The sequence below is a fragment of the Diceros bicornis genome, chromosome X, assembly GCF_020826845.1.
Source record: "Diceros bicornis minor isolate mBicDic1 chromosome X, mDicBic1.mat.cur, whole genome shotgun sequence".
NCBI lineage: Eukaryota > Metazoa > Chordata > Mammalia > Perissodactyla > Rhinocerotidae > Diceros > Diceros bicornis.
The window spans coordinates 138,366,931-138,392,480 of NC_080781.1; the positions used below are offsets into that span (position 1 = coordinate 138,366,931).

Here is a 25,550-nt window from a genome sequence, read left to right on the forward strand (position 1 = left end):
GAGGGGCAGGGGTGGCAGCAACAGTGGCTAGGCACAGTGTCCCAGCGTCCAGTCACGAGTGCCCAACTTTTTGCAAGTATAAATGGTGCCGCAATGGCCCTCTTTGTACGTGCATCTTGTGCTCAGCTGAGTATTTCTGTTGAATGGATCCCTAAGAGGGCAGTTGCTTGGTTAAAGGTCATACACATTTTACAGTTTGTTAGATTCTGCCAAATTATCCTCCAGAAAGGTTCTACCAATTGATACTCTCACCACTGTGTAGGTGAGACTCTATTTCCTAACATCCTTGCCAACAATGGGCATAATCAAACTTTCTTCTCCCCATATTTTTATTATGGAAAATGTCAAATACATAGTGTATGAGTTTCCCAGGGCTGCTGTAAGAGATTACCACAAATTTGCAGACTTAAAACAACACCAATTTATTCTTTCCCAGTTCTGGAGGCTGGAAGTCCAAAATCAAGGTGTCAATAGGGCGGTGCTCCCTCTGAAGGCCCTAGGGAGGAAACTTTCCTTGCCTCTTCCAGCCTCTGGTGGCTCCCAGTGTTCCTTGGTTTGCAGTGGTATCACTCTAATCTGTCTCCTGTCTCCATCGTCAATTGGCCTTCTTCCCGGTGTGTCTGTGTCCAAATTTTCCTCTTCTCATAAGGACACCAGTTACTGGATTTAGGGCCATTCCAAATCTGGCATGACTTTATCATGATCACATCTGCAAAGATTATTTCCAAGTAAGGTCACATTTACAAGTTCTGGATGGACATGAACTTTCGGGGGACATCATTCAACCCAGTACATATAGCAAGGTCACAAAAAGCTTACAGTCAGCACTCATATACCCATCCCCTTAATTTTGCCACTCACATGTTAGTGTCATTGCTTTATCACACACCTATCTCGGTACCCACACCTCTCTCCATTTTATTTTTGGTGCATTTCAAACTAAATTGCAGACATCAGTTCACTTCCTCTTAAATAAATCAGTGTATATATCCTTAACAAGAATTCCATATTTGGTTGTTGGGTTTTTTGTTTTTTGCTAATGGTCACCAATCTAAGAAATCAAAAAATGGCACAGAAAAAGATGAAAAGTCCCCCAATTCGTCTGAGGCAGCGTCTCCCATCTTCTGACTCTAGCTGTGACTCTGTCTCTTTCCTCTCTTTAAGGCAAACTTCGAGAAAGGACAATCCTGCACCGTGTCTCCACTTCCTCACATTGACATCGCTCTTGCCAAGTCTCCAGTTGTTGCTAAGTCCAAGAAACAGTTTTCAGTCCTCATCTTACCTGCTTCTAGGCAGCAGTTGACACTGACATGTTAATCACGGTGTCCTTGAAAGCACGCTTCTCCCTGGGTTTTCCCCTCTTCTTTGATGCTCCTCCTTCCCGCCCACTGTAAGTGCTGGTGTTCCTCTGCACGCTATCCCGGGCCCTCTTCCCTCCTCACCTGTATCAGGCAGGGTCAATCTGCAGGAAAAAGGAACCACTCTGGAAATTTTAAGCAGAAAGATTAAAACAGGGAGGGGCGAAGCCGTGCGTGTGGGCACCTGTGGAGCGGAGCCCGCGCCGGCCCCGCCCCGCCCGTCCTGCGGGGTTGGAGCTGGCGGTGTCGGCTGGCGGGCAGAGGGAGCCTGCAGCGCTCGGCCCCGCCCCCTTTCCTACTTGGAGCGTGCGCGCCTGTACACACGTAGAGCCAACCAGTGAAAACGAGGGGTTGTGAGTGGCATGCGCTTTGTCCAGTCACCTGCGGTCCTGGCGAGCAGGCCTGCGCCCAATGGCGCAGACCAATGGCGGTGCGGGGCGGAGCTCGGGCGGCCGACGGTCACCTGATCTGCGGCGGCAGTGGTGGCCAAGGCAGTGGAGGCCGAGGCTATGATGGCGGCGACAGCGGCGGCTCGGCTGCGGGTGGGGACGCGGCGGGTTGCAGTCTTCTGGCAGATGCGGTGGCTGCCGCTGTTGCTGGTGGCGTTGGCGGCGGCGGCGGAGCAGCAGGTGCCGCTGGTGCTGTGGTCTAGTGACCGGTGAGCGGGGCGGGCCGGGTCGGGGCGGGCTGCGCGCCAAGGCGGCTGAGGTGCCCTCGCCCGACTCCGGGGGTGTCCTCGGCGAGGGCCGGCGAGCCCCAGAGGGGGACTGTCCCTTGCTCGGCCGTCCATAGCGAGTCGGCTCCGGGTCAGAGCTCCAGGACCCTCGCTTCAAGCTGGGAGCCCCTGGGCCTCGGATTTCGAGCCATGCACGCCTGCTTGACAGCATCTCTTTTGTCCCCTGCCAGAGGCTTGTGGGCTCCTGCTGCCGACACCCACGAGGGCCATATCACCAGCGACATGCAGCTCTCCACCTACTTAGACCCCGCCCTGGAGCTGGGCCCCCGAAATGTGCTGCTCTTCCTGCAGGACAAGGTGCGCCCGCCCCAGCCCTCTCCCCCTCGGTCATCAGGAGGCAGGCAGGCCCCCTCCCCCTAGGATACTGAGGCCCATTCCCCAAGTGACCTTGTCCCACCTGTTAGGGAGGTGTGGTGCCTCTCTTGGGAAGGCCTATAGGAGAAGGTTCAGTGGAAATGATGAGGGCCAGGAAATGGCACCCACTTGATCGGGGGTAGCAAGGAGTCAGAGGCCAGATGCCTACTGAGTACCAAGCACTTACTTATCTGACCTACTCTACATGGTGGGGATTATTGACCCTGTTTACAGATGGGAAGACTGATGCCCAAGGAGGGTAAATGGCTTACCCAAGGTCACACAGCTAATGGCAGAGTTGTGATTCTAACTGTAATGATTGTGATGGAGATAATAAAAAAATCATCCTTTATTGTTTCATATGCCCAGTGCTAAGCTGATGTCATTATGTTCATTATTACTGCAACTGCTTCCAGCCTGGGGCTGTCAGACCCCCCAGTTTGTGCTCATAACAGGCACACTGTTTTCCCTCCCATCCAGGTCTCTCTGCCCCCAAAACAGGCCCATAGACCATGAGAAGATTCTAGGGCAGCGTAGGATTTGCGTTCGGGAGGTTATTGAGCCTCTGCTTGCCCCTTCCTCATTGGTGGCCTGTATAGCTCATTCCTCTGTTGATCTTGCTTCATTGCTCTGTGGGCAGGTGCAGTCATGCTGGCCTGTAATCCTTCCAGAAGGTGGTAAATCATGTAGTCAGACTGGAACTCGGTTCTAGTTCTACTACTTACCCACCTTTGGATATGTGAAATAATCTGCAAATGCCAGTTTCTGCATCTGTAAAATGAAGACACCACCTCCATCAGAGGGCTGGGAAGAGCAATTCTTATAATCCACGTAAAACATCTAGCTGGGGTCCTCCTGTCTTATGGCATTCATCCACTCATTCATTTGCCAAATATGGACCGCCTACTATGTACCTGGTAGTAAGTTTGGCAACATAGCGGTGAGCAGAATAACCTCAGGCCCTGCCCTGAGGAAGCTGACATTCTCGTGAGGGGGACAGGGAAATGCTAAGTTGGTAGATGATATAACGTCTGTGCTATAGTCCTTAGAGAAGAAGGAAGAAGACTAAGGGCACAGAGTGACTGGCAGTGCTGTTTAAGATAAGGGTGACAGGCAAGGGCTCACTGAGGAGATGAACCCTGAGCAGAGACCTAAAGGGAGGGAGGGATGGAGCCATGTGGCTGGGGGCAAGAGGGTGTTCATGGCAGAGGAAACAGCAGGTGCAAAAGCCCTGGGCAAGGAGTGCTCTTGGTGAGCCCACGGAAGAGCTGGTATGGCTGGAGTGTAGTGAGTGAGAGAAAGGGGCAGGAGATGGTCAGCCATGTAGCCAGGAAATGAGGGGGAAAAGCTTGGTTGCAGTTCTAAATATGGCAGGAAGCCTTGGGTGATTTCGAGCAGGGAGTGCCATGAGGACACAGTGGCGGTTCCTAGGCTTTCCAAATGAGAACCCAGGTGGCCAGACAGTGGCCAGACAGCGTCAGGGTTCCTGCCCAGAAGGGAGAGGAGAGTGGGCAAGTGTGTATACTAAACAGAATGAGGTTAGGGAAGCTGATTAAGATTGCCTCTGGACTTAACTGGGAAAAGCCAGAGGAAGCTGAGTTGGGGTGGAGGGGCAGGAGTTGAAGGACATCTCTAGGTTGCAGAGGAAAAGGGACGGGGTTGGGGTTACTGTGGTCTGGAGAGCTCAGACTTCAGTGCTTTCTCCAGCATGTTCTGAGATCTGCACCTCTCTCTCCCCTTTCACTAAAACCAGGTGGGGAGGGGGACCCCTCACCCTCCTTTGAAAAGGGTCCTGTAGGCAGCTTTAGCTGTTGCAGCTGGCATGCAGGTTCTCCTTTTCTCCTACCGTCCTGGGGGCATGTTGTAAATGCTCCTGGCTGTCCCCCCTCCCCCCAGCTTCCCTCTTCCCTGCTCAGTTCCTCTTGTCTGCAGGCAGGCGGCTGACTCTTACCCCTGAGGTTACCCCACGTCAGCTGACTGCCTTCTGTGTTTTCTCACCCTGCCGGGAGGGTGCTGACTGAAAAAAGAGAACCTTCCATCACCCCCCTAACCGCGCCCTTGGTCACTCGTTTGACCAGACCAAATCTGACTCAAAATGAGATTTTGCTGGCCCTGCAAATGCACAGGGAAGGTGTCTGCCCCCTGCCCTGGCCCAACGTTCTGAGGCCATCTTCCCTGCTTCCCTCCTAGCTGAGCATTGAGGACTTCACGGCGCACGGTGGCGTGTTTGGGAATAAGCAGGACAGTGCCTTTTCTAACCTGGAGGTAAGAGTCCTCTCCCGGCCACAGGTCCTGAGAGCCGTCCTGTGCCCCTCCCCCAGCGCAGTAAAAACTGTCCCCTTAGGAACCAGAGGCTGGCCTTGGAGGTAGCAAGGGGCCAGGGGTGTGGGGCCTTTTCTTTCTGAGCTGGAATGAGACCCCTGTGTAGGTCAGGGTGTGGCTTGCCAGAGGAGGACTGCCAGAGAGTTTGGGGGGTTGGCCCAGGCCCACTGGTCCCTTGCCAACTCATCCTCCTGCCTCTCCCCTGTCCCCAGAATGCCCTGGACCTGGCCCCCTCTTCTCTGGTGCTTCCTGCTGTCGACTGGTATGCGGTCAGTACTCTGACCACTTATCTGCAGGAGAAGCTTGGAGCCAGTCCCCTGCATGTGGACTTGGCCACCCTGCGGGAGCTGAAGCTTAATGCCAGCCTCCCGGCCTTGTTGCTCATCCGCCTGCCCTACACAGCCAGGTATGGCCCAGCCTTCAGCCTTGGGGCCCAGAGAGCAGTAAGACCCTGGGCTCTGGGCTCTGGTAGCACAACTCAGCCAAAGATGATAGTCTTCCCGTTCAGCACCTTGAAGCCTTTCCAGAAGGTGCCCTGTATGGCCAGAAGAGGTGGGAAGGGCCTCCGGCCGGGCTTTGACTCAGGAGTTGGTGCCTGACACTGAGCTAGGCCTGTCAGGCTTCCAGAGACGAGGCAGAAGTGGGCCCTGCTGGTGGGGAGCCAAGTCGCCTAGCCGGGACCCTTTCATGGAGCAGGTGGCAGGGCCTTGAGTGGGTCTGTGAAGTCAGGGGAGAAGGGGCAAGGGATTCCAGGCAGGGCAATGAGGTGAGCAAAGGTGCAGAGGGAGGAGTGAGCACAGCTCCCAGAGCCCATGCTAGAGTGTGCCTGGTGAGTGGGGCTGGTGGGAAAGGATGGCAGCCTGGGGTGGGGGACAGCTGTTTGGGTTGCAGGGGCTCAACCGCTCTGTGTCTTCCATAGCTCAGGTCTGATGGCGCCGAGGGAGGTCCTCACAGGCAATGGTGAGTGAGGTCAGGGAGGGTGCACATTTTCTGTCCTCCTCCAGCCCTGGGCCCCAGAAAGCTGGTCTGCAGCTCCTCAGCCCCTCCTCACTCCCAGGGCAGTCCCCCTGCTTCGGAGCACCTGGCAGCTGAGTAGGGAAATGCTGGCCCCCAGACCTCACCCTTCTCCAGCTGGGCCCTGCCTGGCAGAGGAGTCAAGACATCTAGGGGCCTCCATGCCACTTTCCACTCAGGCAGCGTGAATCCTAGAGTTTCTATAAAGGACAGTCACCCCCATGGAAATGTCTTGTGAACCTTCCACAGGTGGATTTGGAGTTTTCTCTATCTCTATTTTGTTCCACTTAATTAGGGCTTGGCATCAGGGAGTCGACGACTGAGGCCACAGATGTCCAGGAGGAGGCTGGGGGTAGGTGGGATAAGAAGCAGCTACTGTTAGGGATCCTCACTGGAAACTGAAAACACTAGTGAAGGTTGATGGGAGCTGGCTCTGCAAGGGTCTCAGTGTCCCACCATAGAGGACATGCCAGTTGCCAGAGGTGGGGGGACTTCACAGTGCAGATGCCTGGTGGTCCCCACCTCAACGAGGTGATCTCACTGAACGCCATCAAGAGGGGGCACTGATGTGACGTGTGGAAGGGCACGGCCTTGCCTCTGCTGGCTTCTGCTGTGCAACAATGGTCAGATGGGTTCTAACAGGCGTGGGGAGCATTGCTGTAAGTGCCGCCCGTGACCTGGTTCTCTGCTCTCCCCGTTGTCCCTCAGATGAGGTCATTGGGCAGGTACTGAGCATGCTCAAGTCCGAAGATGTCCCATACACAGCAGCCCTCACAGCACTCCGCCCTTCCAGGGTATGTGCCTCTCCTCAGGGGCTCTGGGAGGTGTGGGCAGAGGCCGCGTGGTGAGTTGGCCTGGAGGGGGGATGACTTCAAGCAGAGTGTGGAGCGCATTGGGGAGGCCAGATTCTCCCCTGGGCCAATATGGGGGGAATGGGGGTGAACAGTAAAGTCCTCCTTCCTTCTTCTAGGCAGCAGGTTTCTGTTTTGCCCTGTCAGTCTTACGGGCTGGCATACGTAGGCAACAGTCCAAGTATTCCTAAGTTTGAGGGACTAGGATTCTCACAAAAGCTTAGGGGCCAGCAGGGGAAAGCTTCCTGGAGGAAAGGCCTCCAAATATGACCCTTGGGACTGCAGATGGTGGAGAGGGTGCCCAGTGGAGACAGTGAGGGCAGACCCACTTGGTCTGGGGCCTGCTCCCAGGGCTGTTGAGAGAAGGCTTGTGGACTGTTTCTGCAGGTGGCCCGCGATGTAGCCATGGTGGCTGGTGGGCTAGGTCGCCAGCTGTTGCAAAAACAGCCAGCATCGTCTGTGATCCATCCTCCTGTGAGTTACAATGACACCGCCCCCCGGATCCTGTTCTGGGCCCAAAACTTCTCGGTGGCATACGGGGACCACTGGGAGGACCTGACCTCCCTCACGTTTGGGGTCCAGGAGCTCAACCTGACCGGCTCCTTCTGGAATGATTCCGTTGCCAAGTAAGGGCAAAGTACCTGCCACTGCAGGGGTGGGGGGTGTGTTGGGGGGCATGTTCACTGTGGGGATGTAGGTGGTATCATGGGATGGGGCTGATGGAGGGCTCTTGGAGTGGGGCATGCTCAGATTTCTGCCTCCCAGTGCCCTCTAGTCCTTGACTGGGACCTTAGTTGTTAACACTTCCCAGTCACCTGGGAACCTGACGCCTCCCCCTTGAGCAACATCAAGGCGACTGCACAAGGGCGTGTACCAGGCCTAAACCAGCTCTGGGGCTCCTGTATCCTTCCTGTGTGATAAGAGAGACTGCCCTTACCCCCCACAGCCCAACCTGGGCACCTCAGTGACTCCAGGAGGGAGCTGAAAGGAGAGTCACTGGGCTCAAGGGAGCCCGAGGAAGGAGCCCTCAGCTGGAGGTGGGGGACGTGCATACTGGTTCCTGACTTAGAATGTGTCAGAGCCTGAGTTTTCCCATCTGTCAAGTGGGGTTGCTGTCTCTTCAGGTGGCTGTGAGACCCCAGGGCAGCTTAGGTAGGAGTAGATCTGAGGAATTTGCTCTGAGACATTCAAGGCCCTCCCAGAGCCTGACAACTTGCCTCTTACTCTGGTTCTGCAGGCTCTCGCTGACCTACGAACACCTCTTTGGTACCACAGTGACATTCAAGTGAGTCTGAGGGGTGGCTGAGGTGTGGGCGCGCTGGTGTGGCCCCAGCCTCCCCAGCTGCGTGACACCCCGTGGCCTCCCTCAGGTTTATTCTGGCTAACCGCTTCTACCCGGTGTCCGCCCGACACTGGTTTACCATGGAGCACCTTGAGATCCACAGCAACGGCTCCATTGTCTCCTTCAATGCCTCCCGGGTCACGGGGCCCAGCATCTACTCCTTCCACTGCGAGTATGTCAGCACTTGGAGCAAGAACGGCAATATCCTTGTGCCCCGCATGCAGCCCTCTCTCTGGCAAATCACGCTTCAGGACTTCCAGGTAGGGAGCGGGGAGCACCGAGGGACTGAGCCTCGAGTCCGCAATCCCAGGCTGGAGCTCACAGGATACTGGGAGAGGGGGGAGGGAACAGAGGCCTGAAGAGTCCCAGCATCCTTTGAGTTTGGGTTTGGGCTCAGGAATGTAGTTGAGAGTCCCATCCCCACGGTGCTCCCATCTCGTGAGATCTAGACTACCCACTCACTCGGGAATCCTGGCCCTTACTGGGCCTCCCTCTGTGTGGGGCTACATGGTTCTTTCTGTGCCCCAGATCCAGGCCTTCAGTGTGACAGGTGAGCAGTTCTCCTACGCCAGTGACTGTGCCGGCTTCTTCTCTCCTGGCATCTGGATGGGGCTGCTCACCTCCCTTTTCATGCTCTTCATCTTCACCTATGGCCTGCACATGATCCTCAGCCTCAAGACCATGGACCGCTTTGATGACCACAAGGGCCCCACCATCTCTTTGACCCAGATTGTGTGACCCTGTGCCCATGGGGGGTTGAGGGCATGATGTGTCCAGGTTGTTGCTTTCCCACCCTGAGGCATGCTGGACTGAAGGGCTTCCCCTCTTCCTACTATAGTGTGAACCCACAGCTCCCCTCAGTCTGTCTTGCTCCCTGTTCAACTGAGGGGCTTTCCTGGGGCTGCCCACCCCCCATCTCTACCAAGAAGATGTATATATTCTGCATTGCTAGTAGAAAAATCTCCCAGGTTTGGGCATTGTGAGGGGAGGGGACCTGAGTTCTAGGGCCCCTCCTCCTCCCCCTTTCTCCTTATTTATTCTCATCTCTCTGCCTTCACCCCTTGCTGTTTATAGTGCTTTTGTGGCCAGTGCTCCCTCCCCACGCTTTATGGGGCTCCCTGCAGCAGCCAGGAGCTGGAGGTTCCCTAAGTTTGGGGGTGCTGAAGTACTATTTAGCTGTCTGTCCCACTTGGCTGGTGTTATTGTTTTTTGGTGATGTTGTGCTAACAATAAACAGTACACTGGGGTTTATTTCTGTGGCCTGATAAGGAAGGGTCTTCCACGGCAGGTGGGCTGGGTATGATCACTGGGTTTCTGGCATGTTGCCGCCAGGAGTGCCTGGCAGGAGCCTGGGGTACTCGGTGGTTTCCTTCCTAATAAAATAAAGACGGGTCGCCATGCGTGGGCCTCTTGTCACTCATTTCTGCACTGGGCACGAGGGATGAGCTTGGCTTAGGGCTGCGGGAGGAGGCGCCCGGATGTAGCTGTAGCTGAGCCAGGCCAAGGGGGAGGTGGGGAGGACTCGAAGTTCCCCTGTGGGCTGCTTCTCCCGGAGCCAGGGGAGACCTAGAGGGTCTTTAGCAAGCTGGGCCCCTCACCGGCTAGCGTAGGGAGAGTGCCGTGGCGCGGCGGCGATCAACGCCTGAGGGAGTCGGCCGCTACAAAGGCTGCCCTCACGTCCCGAAGGGGTCGCCCTCGGCTGCCGCAGCGGCGCGCGCCCAGCCCGCGGGAACGCGCCGAGCCTCCCGGGGGGCGGGCGGGGCGGGCGGGGCGCGCGCTGCTCCCGCGCACGGATCCCTCGCGGGCCGCAGAACTGGCCGCCGGCCCGCCCCGCCCCGCCCCGCCCGCCTCAGGGCCCTTGCCCATCGCCGCCGCCCGCGGAGCCGCGGTGGTGCTGGGTCCCGGGCTCCGGCAGCCCTCCTGGGAGGCGAGACGGAAAGGCAGCGGCCCCGGTCGGGCGCGGCAGGGCGCTGGGAGGGGCCGGACTCTTTGACGCGGCGGAGGGGTCCGACGGCGGCCGACGCGCCGCCATCTTTGGTCCAGTGCGGCGGCGGCGGCTGTGGTGAAGGAGGAGGAGGAGTCGACTTGCGCTGGCAGCGAGGCCTGACCATGGACGAGGAATACGATGTGATCGTGTTGGGGACCGGCCTGACCGTAAGTGCGGCCTCGGGCGCCTGGGGTCCCGCATCGCCCCCTCCTTCCCGCGGGGCTGCACCTCCCGGCCGCCGGCCCCATCCTCCCGTCACTGCCCACCGCGGCGCTGCCGCCCCCGGCGCTCGGGTCCCCAAAAAGACAGCCGGGTGTCCGACCCCCCGCGACGTCGCCTCTACCCATCGCCGTGGCCCGGTCTCCAACAAGCAGCCCTCTTCCTGGCCGCCCCCTCGACTCCCCGGGCCCCGACTCCCATCCCTCCCCACCTCCCCATTCTGGCCTGCCAGGCTGGAAGACGCACCCCCCCACTCGTCCCGATGTCCTCCGGTGCCTCCTGATCCCCTCGCCCCTCACCCTCGCTCTCCTAGCATCCGCTCCTATCTTGGCGCTAATCCTGGTATGAGGACCTCGGGTCGGAGGGCGTCGCCGGGGTGGGCCGTCATCTTCCCTCCCCGGCTTCTTATGGGGCCTGGGGACCCATAGAATGTTCTAGAAAGAGCATCAGTGGGGGCAGTGACCACATTCCCGCTACCTCACCCCGGTTTCCCTTGGAGATCTCAGGCTGAGTATTATCTGCAGCCTTTGTCCTTGGGCTAGTGACAGTGATGGGGGAGGGTGTTTATCTTCCCCCTTCCTCAAACCCCGTTTGACCCCCCCCCCCCCCCCCCCCGAGAGGCTCATCTCCCTCAGTCGGGGCACAGAAACCCCTCCCGTGGCCGAGAAGGCTCCTGCCCTTTGAGGAAAGAGCAGCCCAGGGTGGGGCCTGCGATCTCAAGACCGGGTGAGCGTTTCTTCACTTCCCTTTCGGGTACCATTCGCTGTGCAGCTGGGTCTCCTCCGTGGATCATTGTGTCCTCCTACCTGCCTTTCCGTGGGCATCTACGTAGATAGAGGACTTTCTTGGCATGTTAGTTGCCGGAGGACCATCTGTGTGTCTGCTGGACACTCTCTCTCCCTCAACGCCGCCAGTGTTTCTCTCCTCCTTGTTCGCTCAGCAAGGTTATAAAGGAGGCTGTGGTGAGATGAAGCCGTTGCCCCCAATTTTAGGCGAGGCGACCAGCCGGGGGTGGAAGGAGCTGTCCTTTGGGGTAGAGTCCTTCTGGCTTTGCTCTTCTCTCAGGTTTGGAGTGGGGAACAAATCAGAGCTGCTAGTGGGAATGTGGGTAGGTGGGAAATGCAGTGAATGTCACTCCTTCCCCAGGAATGCATCCTGTCGGGCATTATGTCCGTGAATGGGAAGAAGGTGCTGCACATGGACCGGAATCCCTACTATGGGGGCGAGAGCTCCTCCATCACACCCCTGGAGGAGGTGAGGCTGCCAGGGCCAGGCCTATCTCTCATTGATCTCTCACATAGGGTACCGAATCAGCTCCCCAGGTTCTTTGGGCTGGGGGCAGGGGCAGGGAGGGCTAGTCCTTGAGGTACCTCTCTTTCTCTCCTTTCTGCTTGCAGCTGTATAAGCGTTTTCAATTGCTGGACGGGCCCCCTGAGGCGATGGGCCGGGGCCGAGACTGGAATGTTGACCTGATCCCCAAATTCCTCATGGCCAATGGTGAGGGAGACGAAGGAGGTATTGTGGGGGGTGACTGAGACAACCAGAGGAGGGTCAGGTTCCAGAGAAAGGGCAGCCAGACCAGCTAGAACTTCTGGAAGGAGCCATGCTGATATTGTTGTCTTCTCCCTACTGCCCCACAGGGCAGCTGGTAAAGATGCTACTGTATACAGAGGTGACACGCTACCTGGACTTCAAAGTGGTGGAGGGCAGCTTCGTCTACAAGGGGGGCAAGATCTACAAAGTGCCGTCCACCGAGACTGAAGCCTTGGCTTCCAGTGAGTGCACGTCCCTTGAGCCAGAGAATCATGGGAGGGCAGCTGTCCAGAGCAGGGTGCCCCGTGCCCAAGGTCACATTCCCCATGCAGTACCAGAAGCCCCTTGCTCTGTCTTCTCTGCACCACCCCAGGCTGTGCCTCACACTTGTTGCCAGGAGGGGACTCCATACACAGAGGGGATGTGTGGGGGATCTCTTTCTTGAAAGACTTAAGCCTTTGACAGGGGCTCCACCTAACAGGTGAAACATCCCCACGTGTCAGAACCAGGAGGGCCCTCAGAGCCTGTTGAGCCATCCCTCTTCATACAGATAGGGAAACTGAGCTCAAGAAAGGCAGAGCAGTTAACGTAAGGTCACATGGTGGTCAGCAACAGAACTCAGCTGGGAGCTGGGGTGCCTGCTTTCTCGGCCTGCCTGGTGGGAAGGAGAGGTTCACTTTCTGTGGTGCAAATGCTCTCCTCACATTGCTTTCGCAGATCTGATGGGCATGTTTGAGAAACGGCGCTTCCGCAAGTTCCTGGTGTTTGTGGCAAACTTTGATGAGAATGACCCCAAGACCTTTGAGGGCGTTGACCCCCAGAGCACCAGCATGCGTGAAGTCTACCGGAAGTTTGACCTGGGCCAGGATGTCATCGACTTCACTGGCCATGCCCTGGCGCTCTACCGCACTGATGAGTGAGGGGAAGCTGGCATGGTGGACCACCCCTTGCCCAGCCTGCACCCTGCCCTCCCCGCTCCTGCTTGCTGCTGCCTCAGCCCACCCTGTACATCTCTTGTACTTGGTCATACAGTCACCTGTGGCCTCTCCCGTCCCTTCCCTGCTTTTGACCCATAGTCTTCCCCAGGTCATTGAGGGTGGTGGGAAGGATGGCTTGGGGCCTGGGTAGGGAGAAGCCAGGGGTGCTGCTATTGGAGCCTCTTCTCCTGAACCCGTCCCCCCAGCTACCTGGACCAGCCCTGTCTTGAGACCATCAACCGCATCAAGTTGTACAGCGAGTCCCTGGCCCGGTATGGGAAGAGCCCATATTTATACCCACTCTATGGCCTTGGTGAGCTGCCGCAGGGCTTTGCAAGGTGAGGGCATGGCTTCTTTAAGTTGTCAATACTGAGTAGGATTAAGGCCAAGAATGGAAACGGCTCCTTTGAGCATTTCCATAGCATTTTCTACTTTCCCATTGTGGTTTTAATTTACTTCACACCATCTTTGTGTGATGAGGCACTGCAGCAGTGCATTGAAGCACAGAGTTGAAGAACCAGGCCTCCACAAATGGGGCTTGCTCAGCTCCCAGCCTGAGTCAGGCAGTGCCAGGACTGGGCCCAGGGCCTTGGAACCTCGAGTCAGGGCTTCTCCAGAGCTCTTCGTTCTATTCCCCAGACCATTTCCATGAGGAGCCGTGCCCTCATGCCACCCTCATGCTAGCCCTTTGCAGAATATTCTAGGTGGAAGCTCCAGAGAGGAAGGAGCGCTCTGAATTCAGTCCTGAGTTTGTGGCAGTGACAGAGCTGGGAAGAACCACTGAGTCTCCTGAGCTCTGCCTGTCTGGAGTGGCCTCTGCATGTCAGTGCTGGTAGGGGGAGGGTGCAGTGGCATTGGTCCCTGTTTCTCCTGCGAGGAGGACTTCACCAATATTCCTCCAACCACAGATTGAGTGCCATCTATGGGGGGACGTATATGCTGAACAAACCTGTGGATGACATCATCATGGAGAATGGCAAGGTGGTGGGTGTGAAGTCTGAGGGAGAGGTAAGCCTTCCCTGAAGTGCCGTCACAATGGTCTGGGCAGGGCTTGGTCCTCTCCTTAAAGGCTCTCTTCCTGGTAACCCTGGCTCTGCTGGGTCTGCTGCTACTCAGCGCTGAGGGCCTTGGGCTGGGGACTGGGGCTCAGAAAAAGTCTACATAGCCATTCCTGTTGGCTAGAGGTACCTCTCCAAGCCTACATGCTGTGTCAGGGGTCCAGGGAGTGTTCCTGATCAGAGTGTCTTAGCAGAGGGGGTTGCCCAGCCTTGTGAGTCGGGGCCCACTTCCCTGAGGTGCAGGATGAAGCTGTATGCTACAGGAGGGGCAGTGGTGACAGCTCAGAGGAGTGCCCTCCCTGCTGGAGCTGCCAGCCCTCACTGTGGGCCCAGCCCCACGACCATCTAGGGGAGTGACTGGATAGGGACAAGGCCTTCCCGTGCTCTCACAGGTGGCACGCTGCAAGCAGCTCATCTGTGACCCCAGCTACATTCCAGACCGCGTGAGGAAGGCTGGTCAGGTTATCCGCATCATCTGTATCCTTAGCCACCCCATCAAGAACACCAATGATGCCAACTCCTGCCAAATCATCATCCCCCAGAACCAGGTCAACAGGAAGTCAGGTAAGCCAAGCCCCACATGAATTCCTCCAGTGCGTTCTCTTTGGGGTGGCTGTTCCTTCCCCCATCAGCCTTGGAGCTCTCTGCCTGATGCCTCTGTGGAAGAACAGGGACCTGCATCGCAGTCCCCATGTTTTGGGGCTCTAGGAATTGAGTGGCTTGGACTCTTCCCCTCTGTGAGGGTGGCAGCTTAAATGTTGCCAACTGTGTGGGGTTGGGGAGGGGAGGGCAGCCTCCAGGAGCCCTCTGTGCGCCTGCGGTAATGGAGCTGTTCCTCTGGGCAGACATCTACGTGTGCATGATCTCCTACGCACACAACGTGGCTGCGCAGGGCAAATATATCGCCATCGCCAGCACCACGGTGGAGACCTCAGAGCCTGAAAAGGAGATCGAGCCGGCCCTGGAGCTGTTGGAGCCCATTGACCAGAAGTGAGGGGCTGGGAACCAGGACCGAGACTGGGGGAAGGAAGAGAGCTGGGGAACTGGGGGGCGGGGACCAGGGAGGGCAGGACTGGTTGTGAGGCCTGTCCCCTCCTCTCCATCTGCCCCTCAGGTTTGTGGCCATCAGTGACTTGTATGAGCCCATTGACGATGGTTCCGAGAGCCAGGTAAGCAGCCTGTCCCAGCCCTGGCTCCTGGCTGCCTGCCCAGGGCACCTGCCTGACTCACCTGGGGCCTGTGTTCTGGCTGTTTGCAGGTATTCTGTTCCTGCTCCTATGATGCCACCACACACTTTGAGACAACCTGCAACGACATCAAAGACATCTACAAGCGCATGGCAGGCTCCGCCTTTGACTTTGAGAACATGAAGCGCAAACAGAATGACGTGTTTGGAGAAGCTGACCAGTGGATTGCCGGACCCCCCCCCCCCCAGCCCTTGGTACCCTCTTCCCCCACCGAAGTCTGTTCTCCTCGAGGGCTGGGGAGACCGGCGTGGCTGGGCACCCGTTTCCAGCATCCTCTGCTTCCCCCACCACATTCCTGTCACCCACCTCATTGATTCACTGACCAAATCCTTAACCTTAGTGACAGTTTGGGAGATGGGGGGTTGGATAGCATCCTCTTTCTTGGCCCTTCCTTATCCTGGGAAAAGAGGTTCCTCTCCTTGTGTGTGTCTCTTCCCCCCACCCCTAATTCTTCTGCTCTGTTTGGGAAGAACGTGGAGGAAAAGCTGACTTCTGCCCCCACTGCTCTTACCCCACTGTAGTGGCCTTTGGAGATGTCCCCTGCCTCCCCCCACCAACTCGTCTAGTGTGTTGGAGAGAAGGGGCCCTCCCAGCACAGAGTTGCATTCTCCTCCCCCCACCCCCGGTAATTTATTCTAATTTATTAACTTCAGCCCACCCTGTCTGAGAAGGGAGCGCTGGGCTCCTCACCCACGGCCTTCTGGTGTGGCCTGGCCTTCCTAGCCCTGGCGCAGCCTGAGAGGGGAGAGGGCTTGGGTGTGGCCCCATTGGAGGCTGATCTTGCTGTTTTTATTTCTTGTCTTTGTATTTGTGTCCTCTGGTACTTGCTGAGAGAAAAAAGAAAAGTGAGCAAAGCAGAAGGAGGTGGGAAAATTGATCCAAACCCCACTGTGCCCCGCCCCACCCCACACCTTCCTTTAGTGGTGGGAAACCCTTATCTTGCAAAGTGAATGTGTCCCCTTCCCCAACCTCTAGTGTATTTCACAGGAAACAAAACCTCCCAATAAAACTGTGTTGAAACCTTAGCCCAGATCTTTAGCTTTATTTCCTAAAAGCTGGGCACGGGGCAGAGCCGGGGCAGAGCCTGGGCTGCCTGGGCTGTTATGCTGGCAGATCTGAGTTTGGGACTCTGCCTTAGCTTTACTCCTGATGGCTGTAAAAGGTGACTTTCATCATCAGGGAATTACAGAGCTTCTGAACCAAAAGGGCCTGTACAGAGGAAACAGGTCACATCGACCTGCCCAAGGCCACCCAGCAAGTTAGTGCTGGCACCAAGACTGCAGCTCTTGGGGGTCAATGTGTGGGGAAGGGGGTGAGAGATCTGGCCTTGGGTGGGGGTCGAAGTGGAGGGAGCAGAGGCCCTGCTTCCAAGTCAAGGAGTGGAGGCAGAGGGAACCCAACCCCAGCCTCATGGCCTGGGGAAACAGGGGCTGGGACCCAGTCTCGGGTGGGGGGTCAAAGTGGAGGAAGCAGGGGGAACCGCGATGGCCTCAGGCAGGGAGGCAGCAAGGCACTGGGGGGGTCTAGCCTTGGGCTGGCGCCAATCAAGGAAATGGAGGGCCTGGGAGCCCAGCCTTGGGGTCAAGAGGAGGAAGTAGGAGTGGGGAAGCAGTCTCAAGCCAGCGGTTCACGTCGAGGAATTAACGGAGAAGCGAGGAACCAGGGTCCAGCCTCGGGCCAGAGCGGGAAGCGGAAGGAACCGGAGGCCAGTCTCCTGCGGCCGGCGGGGCGGGGCGGCCGGCGGTCACGTGCCGGGGCGGCTGGCGCGGGGCGGGGCGCTCGCGCGTCCCCTGGTGACTGACGTCACGGCGCGAGCGTCAGTTGACTGCCGGGCTGCCGCCGCAGTTGCTGAGACTCGGCCAGGCCGCTGTCGCCGCCGCCGCCATGGCTCAGTACAAGGGCGCCGCGAGCGAGGCGGGCCGCGCCATGCACCTGATGAAGAAGCGGGAGAAGCAGCGCGAGCAGATGGAGCAGATGAAGCAGCGAATCGCCGAGGTGCGGGCCTGGCTGGGGCGCCTCGGAGCATGCGCGCCGCCCGCCGCCCCGGCCCCCTGGGACCCCGCGCGACCCTGGGTGGCGGGCGCGGAGCACGGGCGGCGAGCCGGGGCGGGACCCTTGCTCGCTGACCTCCCGCAAGAGGGAGAAGCGAGCCGGCGACAGTCTGCTCATCTGTAAAATGGGCTCCAAAGGCTGAGACAAGCTAGCTTTTGACAATCCTCCAACAGGAGGGAGCCACAGTCAGTGGTTCCATTGGTGGCATTGGGGCGTCCTTTGCGGGCACAGAGCATCCTGGCTCTGGCCTCTCAGCCCTGAGAACGAGGCCTCTGCCCTGACCCAGTGATTACCAGGAAGGGCAGGTCTCGGCCAATCCACTGGCCACTGAGGCTCATTCCCAAGCCCTTTGGCCCCCAACAAAGGCAGGCACTGAGCCTTTGGCGTGCTGGCGGTTAACTAAGGGCTTCAGAGAGTGGCCAGTGGTGGTGGGCTGTCAGGAAGGAAGGAGCCCTCTGCTTGGGCCTTTGGGAAAGACTCATCCAAAGAGCAGTGACTAAGGGTGTGAGGGGAGAGCAGGCTCCTACCTTAGGGACTGTGGAAGCCAAGCCCAAGGAAGCGGCCTCAGTTCACACTCATGCCTTGCTCCCACTGTCTCAATGCAGACTCTGCAGCCAGCTGGAGGTACATTTCTCTGCTAGCCACCTCCTTTGGAGGCCACTGGCTAGAGAGGGACCTACATGGTACCAAGTGGGCTGGAGTGAGGCAGCCTCATGGGAAGCCGTTGGCAACATCTGGGGCCGAGAGGGAGCAACATTGCTCAGTGAGGGACTAGGCCCCTTGGCCACTCTTCACTCTCTCCCGTCACCCTTTGGCTTGGGTCTCCAGAACTTCAGCTTAAAAGCTGAGTATGAAAAATGCCAAAAGCGGGTAGGGCCTGTGGCTCCAGGCTACTGAGGGAGCTCTGGTCCCCAGCTGGAGACCTGGAGGAGCCAGAGAAACACGGAGGTTACAGGGGAATGACCCCTTTTGGCTCCCTCAGCACTGGAAGAGCCCCTTACAGCCTTGTGGAACCTTCCATCAGCTAGGAAAAGGTGACATGTCTCTCCCAGGGTCACTTCATAGTGAGTCCAGGGGTAGATATGAGACTAGAACTCAGGTCTCCACTTCCACGGTGGGGTGGCAGGTGGCCCTCACTGTTGCTCTCCCTCCCCAACAGGAGAACATAATGAAATCCAACATCGACAAGAAGTTCTCTGCGCACTACGACGCGGTGGAGGCAGAGCTCAAGTCCAGCACCGTGGGTGAGCAAGGCGTGTGTACCATCCTCTCCCAGACTCAGAGCTTCCCTGGCTCCGGGTGACTGACCCTTACCCCCATGTCTCCTCACAGGTCTTGTGACCCTGAATGACATGAAGGCCAAGCAGGAGGCACTGGTGAAGGAGCGGGAGAAGCAGCTGGCCAAGAAGGAGCAGTCGAAGGAGCTGCAGCTGTGGGTCCTCTCCTGGCTGGCAGCCCTCCCCTTGAGATGTAGCTAGTGCTTGGGGGCAGGGCAGGTGGTTCCTGCACCTTGAAGGGGAGACCCCCATGAGCTTTAAGTGACCCAGGGCAGTAGGACTCCACCGGGCCTGCACCACATGGCCCCGACACTGAGCACACAGGTGGCTCTGGGTCAGGAAAGGGGCCTCAGGGCAGGGATGTGGTGCATGACGGCCACCCATGCCTTGGCAGGAAGCTGGAGAAGCTGCGAGAGAAGGAGCGCAAGAAAGAGGCCAAGCGGAAGATCTCCAGCCTGTCCTTCACTCTAGAGGAGGAAGAAGAGGCAGGAGAGGAGGAGGAGGAGGTGGCCATGTATGAGGATGAGCTGGAAAGGGAAGGTAAGGGCAGGCTTGGGGCCCAGGGAGGGGCCCTGCCGGCAGAGCTGTGTCCCGGCTTTCTGGCTCTAGAGTGAAGAAGCACATCCACTACCCCACCTTGGTTGCTCGCTGCGTCCATGGTCCTGAACCTCACATGTCGGGGCAGGAGAGAGAGAGCTGAGTGTGCCCCGTGTGCAAAGCTGAGTGAAGGGGTCGCCTTCAGTGGCAGAGTGAGTCCGAGCCAGGTGTGCGGCCCCTGGGCAGGGATGCGGGGCTTCAGGGCGAGCGGCTATCAGAGCAAGGCTGGTGCCCGACCAAGAAGGCTCCAGAAGCTGCCCTTCATAGATGCCATGAAGGATGGACTGAGGGGGGGAGAAGATGGTCTAGACCAGGTTGGCCAGTAGAACTTTCTGTGATGATGGAAATGTCTGTGTCTGCGCTACCAGGTGGCCACAGAGCATGTGGTTCTTGTGACTGGGACACCAAATTGTTAATTCTGTTCGATTAATTTCAGGGTAAATTGACATAACCACAGAAATTCAGTGGCTACTAATTGAGCAGTACAGGTCTCAGCCAAGGGAACAAGGGACAACAGGGGCAACTTGGGAAGGCTGGTGAGCAAGGACAAACCCAGCATGAGGCCCCCATGTGCCATGCACCTGTTCCGGGCCAGGCCAGGGCTGAGGCAGATGGACAGAAGCAGGGCACCACCCTTCTCCTTGTGGGAATAAGACGGGTCAACGTGTGCCCTCCAGGGGCCTGGAGCCAGCCCAGGGTTCAGGGAAAGCCTCCCATCCGGGGACAGTTGAGTGGGGCCTTCAAGATGAGGGGAATTTCATTGGCAGCCAGAGAGATGGGGGGTGGGGAAGCATGTAGAGTCAAGAGACGAGTGCGCCTAGAAGCAGAGCAGACAGGAGTGGACACATTTGAGGACTTGGGAGGGTGCAGTGGCAGGCCTGGGCTGATTTAGAAAGCGTGACAGTCAGGGAATGGTGCGAGAGAGAACCGAGGCAGGGCGTGGCGCTGCACAGTGTGGTGACAGGCCGGGTGCAACAGCTTTGAGTGGAATGGCCGCTGTGGTCAGGAGGAAGAGCCTGTGAGCCTCCCGGGGTTCTGTGTATTCCGGGAGCCACAGTAAAACACGTGAGAAGAAATGGGTGAAGTTAACTTCAGTACTGTTTAGTAATATTCGATATCCAAAATATTACCATCAGCACGTTGTCGCACAGGCTACGCGTCTGTGTGGCAGGGCCGCTGATTCGGACAGTGCAAGACTGAGTGGAGGCTGTCAGCCTCACTGTGCGTCCCTGGGGCTTCGTGGGTGCTTCCATCCCCCCTGAAGCTTTTGTTCTGGGAGCTCAGTGATGGGGCACTGGCATGGTATTTTTTAAGCTTTCTGGGTGATTCTAATGTGCAGCCAGGCTCTGGAACTCCTGCCCTGGGGCAGCAGGCTGGAGTGGAGGCTTGTCTTCTAGGCCCGCAGTTCTCAGAGAGTGCTCCAAGGACCCCTGGGGGTCTCTGAGACCCTTTCGGGAGGTCTGCGAGGTCAAAACCATTTTCATAATCTTGTTAAGACGTTCTTGGCCTTTTGCACTCTCATTCTCTCAAGCGTGTGCAGTGGAGTTTTCCTGAGGCCACGTGACATGATGATGTCGTTGCTCCGGCAGCTAACAGAGTGTGTGCTTTTGTGTTCTTGAGTCTTCAGTGTTTCTCAGGCTTAATTTCTAATTCGGTGAATATCGATGGCTACAACCCCCATACACAAGAGCTGTCTGGGGTCCTTGGTAACTTGTAAGAGTGTTCATGGGTGCCGAGACCAGCAAGTTGAAGAACCGTTGGTCTAGTTCATCTGTGTCCTCATTGCGGAAACCGAGGCCCAGAGTCCAAGATGTTGGCACGCCTGGCCACAGCCCGAGTAGTGCCTTGCCTTCCCTACTCCCTGCTGGCTCAGGTATAGTAGCTCTGGGACTTTGGGCCTCAGTTTCCTCACCTGGGAAAAAGGAATGTCATGCCCTTTTGAGGCTGTCGTGAGGATTAAAGGAGACATCAGAAATGTGACTGTGATGAGCTCAGCTCCTGGCATGCGCAGGGCCCTCCCGGAGCATCCACCCTCCTGTGGATGCTCTACCCCTCCAGTGCAAAGGAGCCTTCTCTCCCTCTGACACTGGCACTGATGCCTTAAGTCCCTCAAAGCACTTTAGGTCATAGCTGATGGGACAAGAACATGGTCCCTAGTCTCCTGTCCAGCTGCTGGCACTGTAGACCAAGGGGAATGCCCCTTGGCAAGGGCATCTTTTAGGTCTCCATAGGTGCTGTGAAGAGGACACGCAGGCCTCTGTGTCTGGGAGCAGAGGGCGGTACATGCCAGCCAGGATGGTCCAGGAAGCCTCTGAGGAGGTGGTGTTTGAGCTGAGGCCCAAGCAACAAAGGTCCAGGGTGCCCCGGCATCAGGGCCCATCATGCAGCTGACTCCTGTGTTATCCTTTGCTCTAGAAATCACCACAAAGAAGAGGAAATTGGGGAAGAACCCAGATGTGGACACGAGCTTCTTGCCTGACCGAGACCGTGAGGTAAAGGCACCCTGCCTCTGGCCCCATCAGAGGCTTTTTTGCTTAGGGAGCGGGGCTCTGTGTGCCCCCTGACCATCCCTGGGCCTCCCTCCTTTACCCATTTCCTCTCCCAGGAGGAGGAGAATCGGCTCCGGGAAGAGCTGCGGCAGGAGTGGGAGGCCAAGCAGGAGAAGATCAAGAGTGAGTGGTCGCCAAGTGGGATGCATATGGCCCAGCACCGGGGCAGCGAGAGGCGAGGGCTGGGGCTGAACTGGCTCTCTTGTAGACAGTTCTTTTGGCAGTGCCCTGAGCCCCAGGGAGCTGTCGGGGGACGGGAACATGTGGGTCTGGAGGCCAAGAGGCAATTCTCTATTTTGTAGACGAGGAGATCGAAATCACTTTCAGTTACTGGGATGGCTCTGGGCACCGGCGGACAGTCAAGGTAGGCCGTGTGGGGCCTGCTCCCCGGGCCCCTTGGGCCCAGCCTCTTTCGGATTCAGCAGGAAGGAGCTTTCTATCCTGACTTTGGAAGCCCGCAGGCGCCTTTGTGTGGGTGGCCCCTGAGGGTTCTGGGGGGAGCAGGAAAGAGAGCCTCACCCCCTGTGGGGGTAGTGAGGACTCCGAGGTCCCTGGCAGGGGCCTCCAGTCCACTACCTTCTTGAGAGCCCTTCTTCGGGCTTTCGTCTTCCCTTGCCAACTCCTTGGTTTCCTGGATGCCGGCTCTCGGGCCACTTGTGCAGATGAAAAAGGGCAACACAATGCAGCAGTTCCTGCAGAAGGCGCTCGAGATCCTGCGCAAGGACTTCAGCGAGCTCAGGTGAGGGTGTGCGCGTGCACATGTCTGAGTGGGTGCCCGCGTGAGCGTGTGTGCGCATGTGTGAGGAGCCTGCAGTCCCAGCCCTGGTACCAGAGACCCCCAGGCTGTAGCTTCTGCTTGCCACGTACCAGGGTGACCCCTCCCTGGATAGGAAGGTGGCGTGCTGGGTACTGTGCTCCTGAGAAGAGGGTCGGGCTCCTGTTGCCATCCCTCTCACCGTAGAGAGCTTAGGCAAGAGGGTCTGCCTTGGTTATTGAGCCCAGAGGTGGAGGACAGCGGGGCGCTAGTGCCAGGCTCACCGACCTTGCAGCCTGCCTTGGCTGGCTGCTTCCTGGTCAGTCCACAGCCTCCTGCATTTCTCCCTCAGGTCGGCCGGGGTGGAGCAGCTCATGTACATCAAGGAAGACCTAATCATACCCCATGTGAGTCCCTTCTCTCTCCCCACAGCCCCATGCAGGGTGGTGGTGGTGGGGGGTGGTGCTTTGGCATGCCTGGAGGCTTCATGGGAGAGGGCCTGCTCTGCTCTGGGTCTCTGGCTTGGGCTGCTGGGCACAGTGTGGGTAGCAGGGCCTGCATGTGGCCTGCGGGAGGGGCCGAGATGAGTCATCAGCTATGGCTTTCCTGCCCTCGGCTCCTAGCACCACAGCTTCTACGACTTCATCGTCACCAAGGCACGAGGGAAGAGTGGTGAGTGCTCCCGGCCCAGCCCCTCTCCTTCCCCAGCAACTTGTCCCCAAACCACAGGGCAGCACCGTGACAGTAGGCTGGCTGCTTCTCCCCTGCAGGGCCACTCTTTAATTTCGATGTTCACGATGATGTGCGGCTACTCAGTGATGCCACCGTGGAGAAGGACGAGGTACGGTGATGCCAGGGTGCTGGGTGGACGGGAGGAGAAGTGGAGGGAAGAAGGTGGGCATCTGGGTGCTCTGAGCCACAGGGCCTGGCCCTCCTCCCTTCCTCAGTCGCACGCGGGCAAGGTGGTGCTGCGGAGCTGGTACGAGAAGAACAAGCATATCTTCCCTGCCAGCCGCTGGGAGCCCTATGACCCCGAGAAGAAGTGGGACAAGTACACGGTGAGGAAGCCCCTCTGAGGTGGCCCTGGTGCTGGGCAGGCAGCTTGAGCTGTGGGAGGAGCCAGCCTGGCTATGGGTAGACAGCCCTGCCCTGCTAGAGGACCAAAGGCGATGGGCCAGCCCACTGCTGCTCAGCTCAGCTTCCCTTCTCTGCCCCGTCATCCTCATGTCAGATCCGGTGAACATGGAGGCGGCCCAGCCTTGACTCCTCTGGCTCCCTGCGGTCTCCCTACCTCCCTGTCTCCAGGACTCCAGGCACCCCGGCTCCCTGCTCCCGTGACTTGGCGGCCCGAGAGAGGACGGGGCTGATTGTTTACTGTTTTTTTTTCTTTTATGATAAAGAAATGCACATGTTAGAGTCACAGCACCTGCACTGTGTTTTGTTAAGAAAAAAAAATTTTATTGAGGTAAAATTCACATAACATAAAATCTACCATTTTGACCATTTTAAAGTGTACAGTTCAGCGGTATTTAGTACATTCACAATGTTGTACACCCATCACTTCTATCTAGTTCCAGAACATTTCCATCACCCCAAAGGGAAACCCCATCCCCATTAGCAGTTTCTCCCCCAGCCCTGGGCACCCCCTAGTCTACTTTCTGTCTGTATGGATTTGCCTATTCTGGAAGTTTCATATAAATGGAGTCACACAATATTTCTGGTCTTTGTGTCTGGTGAGAAAGTGTGTGTTTGGGGGGGGTGGGAGGGTGGGAAGGGACTGAGTGAGAACATGAGTATGTGGAAGGAGAAGGGGCACATTTGCAACCCACTGGGGCCCAGGCAGGCCCCGCTGTCCCTGCAGCCAGCTCACCCTCCCCAGGGTGCCTCTGTGGCATTGCGGTCCTTTACTGTGTGTGGGACGGGCGTTCCTCCTCAGGCCTCCCTCCCAGGCCCTTGAGCTCCCCTTGTGTCTCCTAGCTGCCTGTTCCATAGGGGACATGGCTGTCCTGTGGCTCCCAGCCACCCTACATCCCTACCACAGCTGTGCAAACTCGCCCTTGCCCTCCTGGCTCTGGGCCCTTCCCGGTGTCTCCTCTTGGTCCCAACACAGGGAGGCTGCTATGGGCGCCTGCACTCACTGCTCCCCACCCCACCTGGGCCAGCCTTAGACTGCCGGGGGGCTGGTCGGTGTCATGGCCACAAGGAGGAATCTGGCTTGGGAGTGGGTGTTCCTGCTGCCCACCCCCGCCTCAGTAGCCAGCTCCTCCAGTTCCCCTTGGGTAAACTGAGGCAGGCAGGCCCAGCTCCAGGAGGCTGAGGAAGGCAAGCTGACCACTCCCTGCTCCCACCCTTCCTCCCCTTGCCTGAGAATGAGCAGAGGGGACAGGGGACAGCCCCTGGCTGGTGGGGAGCACCCCAGCTCTGGGTGTGCAGATCTGACAGTGGAGGGCTTCGCTGGGTGGAGAGGCCCATAGGCCCTCCTCCCGCCAGCAAGGCCTGTCAGCCATGGCCCAAGGAGGCCTGGCTGGCAGCTGGGAGCTGCACTTGGGCTTCCCAGCCTTGTGTCTGGGGCAGAGCCATCTGGGGTCACTTGGAGGAGGGAGGAAGGTAGAGGAGGCCAGAGCGCCTTGGGGCACAACAGGGAGGGGGTGGCCAGGCCTGACCCTAGGTCCCAGACGTAGGAGACAAGTCTGAGGACCTCAATGGGGCCTTTTGTTGGGCTCTGGGCCTTCTGCGCGAACCCCCTCTTGCCTTCTTTGAGAAGCCAGCAGAGGAGCAGACTTCCCCGGGGGGAAAGGGAGCCCCTCTCAGCCAGCTCACCCAATGGCAGATGGTTTCTGAGGGAACTACCTTTGGCCCCACAGCTTCTGGAAAACAAGCTCCTTGAGGGCTAGTCTTGGGTCCTGGCAGGGAAGCACCTAGTTTCTGGAAACAGCCCTAAGTCCCTGGGAGATCAGGCCAGGGCAGGAGGAAACCCTTTGGGGTCAGAGTCAAGGGGGCAAGGGGGACTGCCAGGGAAGAAAGCTCACTTCCTTGTGGCCAGTGAGGGGACAGAAAAGACTGTGCCATGGTTGGGGGCCCAAGGGAGGAGCCTTTTGTCCTAAGCAAGGGCTGCCTGGCCATCTGGAAGGCTGAGCTGGAAGAGGATCGGCAGGGCAAGCTTCTTGCAGATGTTCCTCTTGGCTGCCGGCACTGGGTGATCTTGGGCATCCGGCCTCACACCTGGAGGCCAGCACAAGCCAAACTTCTTGCCAGGAAGGAGACTGTCTAGCCCTGGGGGCCCTCTGCTTGGGACCTTGGATCTCTATGAATGTGGAGCTCAG

At 57.9% G+C, this 25,550-nt stretch overlaps 3 protein-coding genes across 4 annotated transcripts; all 3 read left to right on the plus strand.

Moving 5' to 3' along the window:
* Window positions 1-1,845: 1,845 nt before the first annotated feature.
* Window positions 1,846-9,377, plus strand: ATP6AP1 (ATPase H+ transporting accessory protein 1). Of its 2 annotated transcripts, XM_058535017.1 has the most exons (11): window positions 1,846-2,016; window positions 2,265-2,391; window positions 4,639-4,713; window positions 4,983-5,176; window positions 5,690-5,730; window positions 6,080-6,136; window positions 6,493-6,578; window positions 7,023-7,261; window positions 7,873-7,920; window positions 8,006-8,237; window positions 8,506-9,377. In XM_058535017.1, the coding sequence occupies exons 1-11, from the start codon at window positions 1,868-1,870 to the stop codon at window positions 8,713-8,715; spliced, it is 1,458 nt and encodes a 485-aa protein (XP_058391000.1). In that variant the 5' UTR covers window positions 1,846-1,867; the 3' UTR covers window positions 8,716-9,377. The 2 variants fall into 2 exon arrangements, with proteins under 2 accessions (XP_058391000.1, XP_058391001.1); XM_058535018.1 differs by lacking the exon at window positions 6,080-6,136 and having other exon boundaries at window positions 1,847-2,016.
* Window positions 9,378-9,908: 531 nt separating this feature from the next.
* Window positions 9,909-16,023, plus strand: GDI1 (GDP dissociation inhibitor 1). The gene is made up of 11 exons (XM_058535019.1): window positions 9,909-10,131; window positions 11,330-11,437; window positions 11,581-11,680; window positions 11,824-11,958; window positions 12,434-12,632; window positions 12,900-13,031; window positions 13,602-13,701; window positions 14,144-14,315; window positions 14,597-14,741; window positions 14,866-14,920; window positions 15,010-16,023. Exons 1-11 carry the CDS (start codon window positions 10,087-10,089, stop codon window positions 15,310-15,312), a joined length of 1,494 nt encoding a protein of 497 aa, XP_058391002.1. The 5' UTR covers window positions 9,909-10,086; the 3' UTR covers window positions 15,313-16,023.
* Window positions 16,024-16,867: 844 nt separating this feature from the next.
* FAM50A (family with sequence similarity 50 member A) lies at window positions 16,868-23,941 on the plus strand. The gene is made up of 13 exons (XM_058535020.1): window positions 16,868-16,993; window positions 18,210-18,294; window positions 18,383-18,482; window positions 18,722-18,867; window positions 21,340-21,416; window positions 21,530-21,596; window positions 21,776-21,837; window positions 22,136-22,212; window positions 22,580-22,634; window positions 22,851-22,899; window positions 22,998-23,068; window positions 23,175-23,285; window positions 23,459-23,941. Exons 1-13 carry the CDS (start codon window positions 16,883-16,885, stop codon window positions 23,465-23,467), a joined length of 1,020 nt encoding a protein of 339 aa, XP_058391003.1. The 5' UTR covers window positions 16,868-16,882; the 3' UTR covers window positions 23,468-23,941.
* Window positions 23,942-25,550: the final 1,609 nt, after the last annotated feature.